This window comes from Mytilus californianus, unplaced genomic scaffold (assembly GCF_021869535.1).
Source record: "Mytilus californianus isolate M0D057914Y unplaced genomic scaffold, xbMytCali1.0.p SCAF_7, whole genome shotgun sequence".
NCBI classification, from domain to species: Eukaryota; Metazoa; Mollusca; class Bivalvia; order Mytilida; family Mytilidae; genus Mytilus; species Mytilus californianus.
This window is the reverse complement of record NW_026262723.1, coordinates 81818969-81833128: the sequence shown is the minus strand read 5'-3', so window position 1 is coordinate 81833128 and position 14160 is coordinate 81818969. Positions and strand designations below refer to the sequence as shown.

At 33.7% G+C, this 14160-nt stretch overlaps 1 protein-coding gene across 1 annotated transcript in view; it reads left to right on the top strand.

Annotated features, from left to right (window-relative positions):
• The window catches only part of LOC127710281 (fatty acid synthase-like), a 63319-nt gene extending 53482 nt beyond the window's left edge, over nt 1-9837 (top strand). Inside the window, exons 24-25 of the mRNA XM_052216064.1 lie at nt 1301-1519; nt 9612-9837. Of these exons, the coding sequence (XP_052072024.1) occupies nt 1301-1519; nt 9612-9722 (330 nt within the window). The 3' untranslated portion in view covers nt 9723-9837. The remainder of the gene's footprint in view (nt 1-1300; nt 1520-9611) is intronic.
• Nucleotides 9838-14160: the final 4323 nt, after the last annotated feature.

Below are 14160 nucleotides of genomic sequence, written 5' to 3'. Positions count from 1 at the left end.
CTCAGAATTTTGTGATTATGCGAAGATTAGAAGGTTTTTGCAAAGGTCACAAAATTGCCAGTGCAACCCGTCAAAAGACGGGTTCCGCACTGAGAACGACGACGTCAAACCCGTCAAAAGACGGGATCCGCATGGTTTGAAGGGTCCAAAATTAAACTTTGTTTGATTTCAACTAAAATTAAGTTTTTGGTGTTTTTTTATATGCTGAATCTAACCATGTTGTTAGATTTTGGATATCAGACCATACTAGGTAAATTAAATGTCCCATTTCAAATTTTTATACACCCGTCAAAATTTTGACGGGACGTATTATGGTATACAAATGTCGTCTGTCCATCTGTCTGTCCGGCGTAAACATGTTGCACCTTAACTTGAGAACAACTTATCCAAATTTCATGAAACTTAATATAGTTGTTTCTTATGATGGTCAAACGATCTGTATACTTTTTGGTGAAAACAAGATTAAAACTTTTTGAGTTACGGGACTTAGTAACTAAAACAGGTGTGTGTTTTTTGTCACATGTCGCGCCGTATGTCAAAAATAATTTATGATTATTGCTTAAAACTTTAGACACTTCTTAGTTATATTAATCTTAAGATCTGTATACTTTTTGGTGATGATTCAAAATTTTATTTTAGAGATATTGAGTATTTTGTTAAAAAAAGGGGAGGGGTTTTTCACATGTCACGCTTTATCTCAAAAAACAGTTTATGATTATTGCTTAAAACTTTACACACTTCTTAGTTATATTAACATTAAGATCTGTATACTTTTTGGTGATGATTCAAAATTTTTTTTTGAGTTATTGAGTATTTTGTAAAAAAAGGGGGAGGGGTTTTTCACATGTCGTGCCGTATCTCAAAAACGATTTATGATTATTGCTTAAAATTTTACACACTTCTTAGTTATATTAATCTAAAGATCTGTATACTTTTTGATTTTGATTCAAAATTTTATTTTAGAGATATTGAGTTTTTTGTAAAAAAAAGGGGGGTTTTCGCATGTCAGAAACTATTTATGATTATTGCATAAAAATTCACACACAAGACGACAGGCGTATCATGCGCTCATGGCGCAGCTGTTTATTAAGATCTTTGACCACATTTATTTTGTGTCAGAAACGTAAATTATGTCAAAAATTTGATCACAATCCAAATTCAGACAGTATCCAGCTTGAATATTGTGTCCAAACTTGCCCCAACTGTTCATGGTTCGACCTCTGCGGTCGTATCAGGCTGTGCTCGGCGAAGCATTTTATTGTTTAGTATATTGCATTTCTATGTGATTTCATTTTAACAGGAGGTACCCAGTAAATCTTCTCATGAAATGGTAGAGAAAGTGTGTACCATTATAGCACAAAACAGTAATGGACAGGTCCAAACCCAAGACATTGTTAGGGCAGTTCAGTCATTTTTACAGAGGATGCAGATCATAATAAGTTACATGCCAGACGGAATGTATGATGGCAGAACAGTTATTGTTACACCAGAGGATATGACTGACTCACAGGCTCAGAAGGTATATTTAATAAAATTACTGACTTGAAGGCTGAAGAGGTATTCTGAAATACATTACTGACTATTAGGTTTTAAGATGTATTCTGAATTACATTACTGACTATTAGGTTTAAGATGTATTCTGAATTACATTACTGATTTAAATCCATAAGGAGTATTCTAGATTACATTACTGACTCTAATGGCTCAAAAGGAATTCTGAATTGCATTACTGACTTAATCGCCCAAAAGAATATGAATAACATGATAATGACTTGAAGCCTCAAGATTTATTCTCAATTAAATTACTGACTTGTTGGCTCAAGATTTATTCTGAATTACATTGCTAACTTAATGTCACGAGAGGAATTATGAATTACATTACTAACTTGTTGGCTCAAGATGTATTCTGAATTAAATTGCTAACTTAATGTCTGGAGAGGAATTATGAATTACATTACTAACTTGTTGGCTCAAGATGTATTCTGAATTAAATTGCTAACTTAATGTCTGGAGAGGAATTATGAATTACATTACTAACTTGTTGGCTCAAGATGTATTCTGAATTAAATTGCTAACTTAATGTCTGGAGAGGAATTATGAATTACATTACTAACTTGTTGGCTCAAGATGTATTCTGAATTAAATTGCTAACTTAATGTCTGGAGAGGAATTATGAATTACATTACTAACTTGTTGGCTCAAGATGTATTCTGAATTAAATTGCTAACTTAATGTCTGGAGAGGAATTATGAATTACATTACTAACTTGTTGGCTCAAGATGTATTCTGAATTAAATTGCTAACTTAATGTCTGGAGAGGAATTATGAATTACATTACTAACTTGATAGGCATCTTTGTAATTAGATACATGATGTGCTGAGAGAAGTTTCCACAGATAATCCCACACAAAGCTACAGTTTAAGGAAAGATTCAATATTTCAGTAACAGAATATGAATTCCTAAGGGAAAATAACAGATAATGTCAAATTGTAGGATAAGTTACCTTTCTCAGACAGTGGTTCTGAAAATGTAAATGACTTGGCCCAATGTTGTATTTCATAAATCAGTATTTTTTTCTGCTGAAAACTGGATAGTTATAAACATGAAATAAACTCTTCAATTTTGAAAAGCCCACCATTTTTGTAGAGCCTGAGACTTTTGTTGCAGAAAGCTCGACATAGGGATATTGATCTGGCTGCTGCGGCGTTAACTAACTTCTTAAAAGCTTAATATTTCAGCAGGTAAAAGACCTGGATGCTTAATACTTTGTATATAGATGCCTTATTATATGAAGTTTCCGTCTGTCATATGTCCACTGTCCTTGACCTCATTTTCATGGTTCAGTGACTACTTGAAAAAAAAGTTCAGATTTTTTGTAATGATAATTTCTCTCTTATTATGAGTGATAGGATAACTATATTTGGTTTGTGCGTACCTTGCAAGGTCCTCATGCCTGTCAGACAGTTTTCACTTGACCTCGACCTCATTTCATGGATCAGTGAACAAGGTTAAGTTTTCGTGGTCAAGTCCATATCTCAGATACTATAAGCAATAGGTCTACTATATTCGGTGTATGTAATGATTGGAAGGTGTACATGTCCAACTGGCAGGTGTCATCTGACCTTAACCTCATTTTCATGGTTCATTGGTTATAGTTTAGTTTTTGTGTTTTGATCTGTTTTTCTATTACTGTATGCAATAGGTTAACTATATTTGGTGTATGGAAATATTTTACGATGTACATGTCAGTCTGGCAGGTTTTATTTGACCTTGACCTCATTTTCACAGTTCATTGCTCAATGTTAAGTTTTTGTGTTTTGGTCTGTTTTTCTAATACTGTATGCAGTAGGTCAACTATATTTGGTGTATGGAAATATTTTATGATGTACATGTCAGTCTGGCAGGTTTTATTTGACCTTGAGGCCACGCCAATTTATTTCCTTGTTCGACGGACCTGCCCGCACATATTTTTTTCTAAACAGAAAAAATACATTTTTAAATATTCTTGCTTCCCGCATTCGGAAAAGTCTATTTCCTGCGCAGGTTTTTTTGTAAACATTTTAAAAAATAAAAAGCGATCGCCAGAGCGTTTGAGTCAACGTCAAATCGCGACCCTTTAAACTGTTTCGAGCATTAACATAGATTTCTTATCAAAGTCAAGGACGATTCTTCACAAAATTATGTTGATTTTCGTTGTTAGAATAAAGGACGCAGAAGTAGGAGAAGTGTTGCCTTCAACTGCAATATCGGTTGCTCTTCCAATCTTGCATAGACACTAAAAAGCTTAGCCTGTCAGCTAATAAGTTATAGATAAGACTGTTGTTTTTCATGTTTGAATTGTTTTACACTAGTCATTTTGAGGCCCTTTATAGCTTGCTGTTTAGTGTGAGCCAAAGTTCCGTGTTGAAGGCCATACTTTGACCTATAATTATTAACTTTAAATACATTGTGACTTGGATGGAGAGTTGTCTCATTGGCACTCATACCACATCTTATTTATATATAAAGTGCCAAAAAGACAAAGAACAAAAATGAGAACACAAAAACGATGGAGACACAGGCAATAAACATATAACACAAAAAACTAAGAAGTACACACATAAACAAACAGCACGAACCCCAAAAAACTAGGGGTGAACTCAGGTGTTCCGGAAGGATGAGCAGTTCCTGCTTCTTGCAAGACACCCGCCGTGTTACTAGTTATAAATCATGTCCAGTGAAGGAGGAATGACATCTTCGACATTTGAATAGAGATCATTTAAGGCAGTTGAAATAATTATTCAATTATTCATTTCAAGATCTGATGTCCTTAGAAAGTAACAGTAATACAAAAATCATAAATATGCTGCAATTAAAAGTGGGCATTACATGTCTTGGTGAACAGGGGAAAAAAACACTTCAGCAGTTGATAAATTAAAGAAATGTCAAAGTACAAGTGGTAAATCAAGTTTCATACCATCTTGATTTGATCAATATTGTCAGAACCTATGATTTTATGTTTACGAAAAAAAATATATATAATCGCTCGCCTTTACTTTTCAAGCTTCGCCTCAAAAATTTGCAAATTAAATTTTTTTTTATTAAAATTTTCAAATCGCTTGCTCGCCCCAATTTCTGGAGTGGAAAAATCGGTAGAACAAGAAATTAAATTGGTGTGGCCTGACCTCATTTTCACGATTCATTGTTCAATGTTAAGTTTTTGTGTTTTGGTCTGTTTTTCTAATACTGTATGCAAAAGGTCAACTATATTTGGTGTATGGAAATATTTTATGATGTAGATGTCAGTCTGGCAGGTTTTATTTGACCTTGACCTCATTTTCATGGTTCATTGGTCAATATAGAATTTCCATGGTTTGGTCTCTTTCTTTTATACTCTAAGCTGGTGTACATGTATTTGTGGCTTGGTTTTTCTGTCCTTGACCTCATTTTCTTGAATCATAAATGTTAATGAAACTTGGTACAATCAAAAACCTGATAATAAATTGTTCAAATAAGGCCTTTGAAAATAGTGGAATTAACTACTTTTGGAGTGTCAAAAACTCGTTGGAAGTACTTGATAAATTGCATGCATATATTGGTGATTTTGAATCTGTTCAAAGTTTTGATTTTTCTACCCTATATACCACTTTGCCTCATATTCTTATTAAGAAAAAATTCACACACCTAATTAAATGGGCATTTAAAAAGTCGGAATGCGAATACATATGTCCAAACTCTTTTAGGTCATTTTAGCTCACCTGGCCTAAAGGGCCAAGTAAGCTTTTCTCATCACTTGGCGTCCGTCGTCCGTAAACTTTTACAAAAATCTTCTCCTCTGAAACCACTGGGCCAAATTTAACCAAACTTGGCCACAATCATCATTAGGGTATCTAGTTTAAAAAATGTGTCTGATGACCCCGCCAACCAACCAAGATGGCCACCATGGCTAAAAATAGAACATAGGGGTAAAATGTAGATTTTGGCTTATATCTCTAAACCAAAGCATTTAGAGTAAATCTGACATAGGGTAAAACTGATTATCAGGTCAAGATCTATCTGCCCTGAAATTTTCAGACAAATCTGACAACCTGTTGTTGGGTTGCTGCCCCTGAATTGGTAATTTTAAGGAAATTTTGCAGTTTTTGGTTATTATCTTGAATATTATTATAGATAGAGATAAAGTGTAAACTGCAATGATGTTCAGCAAAGTAAGATCTACAAATAAGTCGTCATGACCAAAATTGTCAGCCGACCCCTTTAGGAGTTATTGCCCTTAATAGTCAATTTTTAACAATTTTTCATAAATTTTTGTAATCTTTTACAAAAATCTTCTTCTCTGAAACTATTGAGACAAATTTAACCATACTTGGCCATAACCATTATTAGGGTATTTAGTTTAAAAAAATTGTCCGCTGACCCTGCCTTCCAACCATCATGGCTGACTTGGTTAAACATAGAACATAGGGGTAAAATGCAGTTTTTGGTTTATATCTCTGAAACTAAATCATTTAGAGCAAATCTGACAGGTGGCAAAAATGTTCATCAGATTTAGATTTATCTACCCTGAAATTTTCAGACGAATCTGACAACCTGTTGTTGGGTTGCTGCCCCTGAGTTAGTAATTTTACAGAAATTTAGCAGTTTTTATGCCCCCGCCATATCGGAGGGGGCATTAAGTTTTACCCTTGTCCGTCTGTTCGTACGAACATACGTACGTACGTCCCAAAATTGGTTTCCGTTCTCTAACTTTAGTTTGCCTCAACCAAATGTTATGAAGCTTATACACAATGCTTATTACCACAAAACACAGATCAAGTTTGAAATTTGGTGGCGTCACTTTTACTGTTCTAGCGTTATGCCCCTTTACAAATGGAAAATTGCTGAATTTATCATTTCCGTTCTCTTACTTTAGTTTGCCTCAACCAAATGTTATGAAACTTATACACAATGCTTATTACTACATAATACAGATTAAGTACGAAATTTGGTGGCAACACTTTTACCATTCTTGAGTTATGTCCCTTTATAAACATAAAAATTGCTGAATTTTTCGTTTCCGTTCTTTAACTTTAGTTTGTCTCAACCAAATGATATAAAACTTATACACAACCGTTCTAGAGTTATAATTATTTATTGCGTGTTTACAAATAGAAATTGCTGAATTTTTAGTTTCTGTTCTCTACTTAAGTTAGCCTCAACCAAATGTTATGAGACTTACACACAATGCTTAATACCACAAAACTAGGATCAAGTTCAAATTTGGGTAGCGTCACTTTTACCACTTCAGTTATGTCCCTTTATAACTATATGATATGCAAGCGGGGGCATCATCTGTGTCCACATGTGGACACTATCCACATTTGTTTGTTATTGTCTTAGATATCATTATAATATCTAATATCTAATACTATTAATTATGATTTTAACCTTATTTTACATGATTTCCAAAGCATCAGTAAATACAGGTGAGCGACACAGGCTCTTGAGAGCCTCTAGTTTAGTAGCAATAAACAAAAGAACTATGTCAATTGGACATGCTTTGATACTATATCTGCCCTTGAATTTTTACTTGATATCATTTTTGTTCGCTTTGGAGATTCCGTATATTGTCAAGTTATTGGAATTCCAATGGGGACTAACTGTGCACCACTTATTGCGGATCTGTTTTTGTATTGTTATGAGTTACAATTTATGACTAAAATCAGCAAAGACCCATCAAAACAACATCTGATACAAAAATTTAACAATACTTTTAGATATTTGGATGATATATTGGCTCTCAATAATGACGACTTCAGTATGTATACTAAAGAAATTTATCCTGTTGAACTTACTTTAAATGAAAGAACCTTAGTGAGACCCTCACATACCCCACGTCCCCACATTGCATTGGAGAAATAAAATAAGTGTAAGAAAAAAAAATTGAATCATAATTTCCTGTCAATATGCACATTTACATAGTATGTCCTTATTATCTACACAGTTTCATGAAATTCTGTTGTGTGGTTTGAGAGGAGTTGCGATGACAAAAGGTTGCAGTAGTATATTGGGAAAATAAGTTCAAAGGGGCGTAACTCCTGGAAAAAAAATTGAATCGTAATTTCCTGTCGATATGCACATCAACGTAGTATGTCATTATTATCTGAAAAGGTTTCATGAAATTCTGTTGTGTGGTTTGAGAGGAGTTGCGATGACAAAAGGTTGCAGTAGTATATTGGGGAAATAAGTTCAAAGGGGCGTAACTCCTAGAAAAAAAATTGAATCGTAATTTCCTGTCGATATTCACATCTACGTAGTATGTCCTTATTATCTGAAAAGGTTTCATGAAATTCTGTTGTGTGGTATGAGAGGAGTTGCGATGACAAGAAACAGGACTGACGGACGGACGGGTCAAAAACATTATACCCTCTGCAACTCTTTGCGTGGGGTACAATAAAGCTAATACTAACAATGACCACTGTCCTTTCCTCGATCTTAATATCTATATCATTAACGGGAAGCTTTATACAAAAATTTATGATAAAAGAGATGATTTTTCATTTCCTATCGTTAATTATCCATTTTTAGATGGTGACGTTCCCTTGTCACCATCTTATGGTGTTTATATATCTCAACTTGTACGATTCGCTCGTGTAACAACGTATTAGATTTTAGCGAGAGAAATTTTTTTTTTACTGAAAAATTATTACACCAGGGTTTTCGATATTATAAACTAGTCAAAACATTTACTAAATTTTATCATCGGTATAAGGACATCATTCGTAAATATAACTCAACATGCAGACATCTTATACGTTCGGGTATTTCACATCCAATCTTTTATGGTAATATTCTTTACAAAGCACAAAAATGTCAGTATTCACCTCAAAAACTTACAAAACCTTTAAACAGACTTATTAAGAAGGGATATAGTTACGATACTGTTGTCAGGTCATTAAAGATTGCATATTTTGGCTTTTATATTGATTCACTTATAGGGTCTTTGCATCAGAATTAAACATATTTATTCTAAAACCAGTTGTTGGCATGACACGGATTATGTTCTTCTCATATATTTTATGATGGTATAATACTAAACCCCTAACAGGAGGGATTGTGCCTGATATTCATATGATGAAGACATAATCTTTCAATCAGTTTAATTGAAGTCTGGAGCTGGCATGTCAGTAACTGCTAGTAGTCTGTTGTTATTTATGTATTATTGTCATTTGTTTATTTTCTTTTGTTTCCTATTCTGACATCGGACTCGGACTTCTCTTAAACTGAGTTTTACTGTTGTACTGTTGTGCGTTTGTTTTTTTCTACATTGGCTAGAGGTATAGGGGAGGGTTGAGATCTCAAGAAACATGTTTAACCAGCCGCATTTTTGCGCCTATCCCAAGTCAGGAGCCTCTGGCCTTTGTTAGTCTTGTATCATTTTTAATTTTAGTTTCTTGTGTATATTTGGAGTTTAGTATGACGTCCATTATCACTGAACTAGTATACATATTTGTTTAGGGGCCAGCTGAAGGACGCCTCCGGGTGCGGGAGTTTCTCTCTGCATTGAAGACCCATTGGTGGCCTTCGGCTGTTGTCTGCTCTATGGTCGGGTTGTTGTCTCTTTGACACATTCCCCGTTTCCATTCTCAATTTTATGTGATACTTGTAGTAAAACTTTATATGTTGGACTATCAACATAAAATCAATGGTCAGTATAGTAGGCGAGACATTTCAGCGTGTGCACTCTTGTTAACTCTTCATATTGAAGACACCAAAAGTGCTTTTTTCTTCATCCCACCTTCCTTTTTGGTTTTTATATTTTCTTTACATCAGGGGTTATATTGGTATTTTTGTAACTTTCCATTTGTGTAATTAATTGATGGTCATCTAAATTTTGATGCACAAATTTTTATGTTGACCACAGACATTCCTTGGTTGTCAACATTTACTGGCAATTTCCATAATCATCCATTCTATCAAAGTTACTTTTTTAGCAAGTTATAAATTCTGTATACACTAACATCCTTCTCCTTTCTGAAAAAAAGTATGGTCAGGACTTCAACATTTGCATGTTTTGAATTCATATTGATTTATCTTCTATTATTGAGCTGTTTTCTTATCCTATCATATTTTATTGGGTTTTTTTTTCCAGTATTTCAAGCAAAGTATCCTGCATGTGCCACTTGGAATTGAGGATGAGACATTTACAGACCAAACTGTATCAGCAATCAAGACCGTACTACACAATAACATTTCACATTGAGGAACATTTGTTTGACTTTATACTATTAGTGCTATATATATTGTTTGCTGAATTTTTTCTAAATTGAATTTATCGATCTTGATTAAATTAGATATTGTGTTCTTAATATATGTATTCATGTAATTATTTTGAAGTTTTCAAATTTATCAAATTAAAAGTTGAATAATTTAAATTTGCTTTAAATGTCTGTTATCCTTCAGCAAGAGTTCTTATGATGTCATCACTGTCATGTATCATGTTCACAAACAAACTTCTATGAATTCTATTTTATTTGTTGTTTAACACAAATTTCTTGTTGTTCTTTTTTATTAGCTCACCAGGCCCGAAAGGGCCAAATGAGCTTTTCTCATCACTTGGCGTCCGTTGTCCATCGTCTGTCCTCTGTCTACCGTCGTTAACTTTTACAAAAATCTTCTCCTCTGAAACCACTGGGCCAAATTTAACCAAACTTGGCCACAATCATCATTGGGGTATCTAGTTTATAAAATGTGTCCGATGACCCAACTCGCCAACCAAGATGGCCACCATGGCTAAAAATAGAACATAGGGATAAAATGTAGATTGTGGCTTATATCTCTGAAACCAAAGCATTTAGAGCAAATCTGAGGGGGTAAAATTGTTCATCAGGTCAAGATCTATCTGCTCTGAAATTTTCAGATGAATCAGATTGATTGTTGGTTGCTTAACGTCCAGTGGCAAATATTTCATCAGATGAATCAGACAACCCGTTGTTGGGTTGCTGCTTCTGAATTGGTAATTTTAAGGAAATTTTGCAGTTTTGGGTTATTATCTTGAATATTATTATAGATAGAGATAAACTGTAAACAGCAATAATGTACAGCACAGTAAGATCTACAAATAAGTCAACATGACCAAAACGGTCAATTGAACCCCAAATGTTGGGTTGCTGCCCCTGAATTGGTAATTTGAAGGAAATTTTGCAGTTTTCTCCACTAAATCTACTGGGCCAAAACGAATTAAACTTGGCCACAATTTTCAATAGGGTATCTTGATTGAAAAATGTATCCGATGAAACTGTCATCCAACCAACATGGCCACCATGGCTAAAAATAGAATATAGGGGTTTACTATAGAAGTCTAAGGGAAAATTGTAAAAAAAACAATTTCAAATGGTCACAACTTGAAAACTAATTTAAATAATGATAAGGGGTCTTCAGTAACTATTGTAAGACTAAAATAGGATGACTTGCTTTTAATTCAACTACTGGGCCAAATTAAACCAAACTTGGCCTCAATCATTATTAGGGTATCTAATACTATTTATTATGATTTTAACCTTATTTTATATGATTTCTAAAAACACAGTAGATACAGTGAGAGACACTGGCTCTTGAGAGCCTCTAGTTTGACATCTTGCATTTGATTTGGGGAAATAATATAGTTTATTAAGTGCTCTATTTATCCTTGGGTAACCAAAAATTCTGTCTAAATTGGATTAAATCACTGGGTTAATGTAACTCGTATATAGCATGGGAAGACATATAAGTAATGTGTTGACACAATACAGGTCAAATAAATTTGTCCTGTACACTGGTTAAACAAAGGTTATTTCAGATGTCCTTTGCATCTTATAGTGAGGTGTACTATAAATAGAAAAAATAATATAATGTATTAATTCAGAAGACAAAATTCCTACACCTACATGAAGAAAGAAAAAGCAAAGGAACAATGCCTTTAGCCTTCTACATGGGGCAAAAGCTTGTGAGACAGTACTTCTACTTTTTTATCGTGTTTGCTCATATGCAGTCAGTGGTAGGTTTGTTTGTAGATTAGTTTAAAAGCAAAGACTTGAGAATTGTTATTTGCTGCTTCTCCACTAAGCATGAGACTTTTATGAGTTAGAGCAAAGACGGGTCTGCTCTAAGTCCTAATAAGTGTTCTTGTTGGTAACATGCAGACTGTGAACTAGCATGTTGAAATCTGGCTCAGCATATTAGTCTAGTATACTGTATACAGCAGTATTGGTATTCATAACACATTAGCATATTCTCTTGAAATGCATGTAATGAGAAGTTCATAAGCACCAGTTGAGCAGAAGATGTTGATCATGCTACTTCTGTGCATTGGAGACCTGCAAGATTATCCCAACAAATCATAAACTACAGAGCTTGACCAGGATGAGTTGTAATGTGGAGTGCTATATTCGAATCTGTCAGAAACCTACTTTTTGTTTAAAAATACTTTAAATATTTTAATATGTGGAATGAAATTCAAATTTTTGTCACATAGTTCCACTAGTACTACTGAACAGTTTGACTTCATATCTGGTCATCAACCTGACAATAATAAGTAGTAATGTGCAAGAGTTTTTTTATCTGTGCTTTTAACCTTAGTGTACATGCTGAAATGTCTTGCTTCCTTCACTGATTATGATTGAATTTATGTTGAAAGTCTTGAAGAAAAAGGTTATACAACAAGGATTACATAAAAATCAATGATTCATGTTAATATGGTAAAGATCAGATGAACATGTACAGCATACAATCATTGCATATGCCAAATATAGTTAAGGATGTTCGCTACTCTGTATTAAAATAACAAGCTTTTTAAAAGACATGTGCTTGTTTTCGAGATATAAGCCATTGAAAATTTGGCGGAATATATAATTCTCTCTAGACTTTTCATACATTTAACATTGGCACCCTTTTTCTTTTAAAAAGTATGAAAAAATAACGGATTTTATAGGATTTTCAAATATGGCTTTTTAAACTATGTGTAATCAAATTATGAAAAGAAAAGTAGGGGTTAGGTGGGAAAATTTTTTAATGGCACTACATGGATAAAACCAGAGGATTCCGAATATCTGGCAAAAATTCAAAAACAAGAGGAGCGAACATCCTTAACCTATTACTTATAGTGTCTAAGAATCAGACCAAACCAAGACAAATCAATAACCGATTTTCCTTTGAAAATCCGGTTAAAAAGTACACCATACTATAATTTCAAACAACAAATATAGTAGGCCTTTTTCTGGTAGTACCTGCAAAACAGACCTTACCATGAAAACTTAACAATTACCAATGGTGAAAATAAGGTAAAGGTTGGATGAACTCTGCCACAAGAACATTTTCACCTAGCAATCATTCCATTCACCACATTTATGGCTTATAATGAGCAAATGGACTTAATCGTAAAAGCATAACAATGACTTTTGCACTATGAAAATAAGGTCAAGGTCACTTGAACCAACCCATACAATCATTTCATACACCAACTATATTTGACCTAATGCTTATAGAACTGGAGAAACAGACCTTACCAATGAACCATGAAAATGAGGTCAAGGTCAGATGAACTCTGCCAGACAGACATGTACTCCCAATTATTCCATACACAGTATACAGGTACAGTTATTGCTTATAGTATCGGAGAAAATGACTTAAAAACACAGACTTAACCATGATTACTTATCCATGAAACCTGCCAGACCGACATTTAAACCTTACAATCATTCCATATACAAAATATAGTTGACCTACTACTTAAAATATCTAAGATACAGACTTGACCATGAAAACTTAAGTCTTGATCACTGATCCATAGGGTCATGGTTAAGTGAACCCTGTGACGAACATATAGACCTTGCAAGGATCCCATACACCAAATATCATATAAAGTGTAAAATTCGCATAACAAATAAACAGTCATTGAACCATGAAAATGAAGTCTAGGACTATGGACATATGACAGACAAACTTTCTAACGCAACACATCTATATACAAAGTATGAACCACCCCCTGAAATGTATATTTGCTTAAACTAAAGTTTGAACCGCATTGTAATTTCTATATGTCGCAGGTGTGACGATCAAACTGGGTAATGTCCATTTTCCAAAGGCAATATATATGTCTAATTACAAACACCCCTTGGATTGTCAATAGGACATATAAGGTATGAAAACAAATTTTTAACAACTTTTCAAGATATCCTAGTCTTAAGTTTAAAAGAAACATACATATTGTGCCAAAAAATTTGCTTGAGAGGTGTCATCAATATAAAAATAAGGTGATGTGGTATGATTGCCAATTGGACAACTATTTTGTTATAATAATATATAAAATTTATGATGCAGCTTTTTTTCAGTGTTATTTGGAGAGTGGCCAAAGAAGTATAAGGCAGATGTAACTAGTAAACCAGTATTACAAAATAACATGTAAGATGTCTTTAAAGTCATATGACTCTGCAATTGTCAAAGTTTCTAACAACAGGTCGCTGCATAAGGAATAGGTATGGGCAAATAAAAGTATGGGAAGACAATAATTCAATAGCAGTACATTTCAGAAGATTTGATAAGATAAAGGAATTTTTTTTACAAAAAAGTCCATGTACACTTGTTTAAAGAAAAACTTAGCCATACAAGTATATAAAACATATTCAACTTTTCTATTTCATATGACTTTAAAAGGAAGAAGAGAA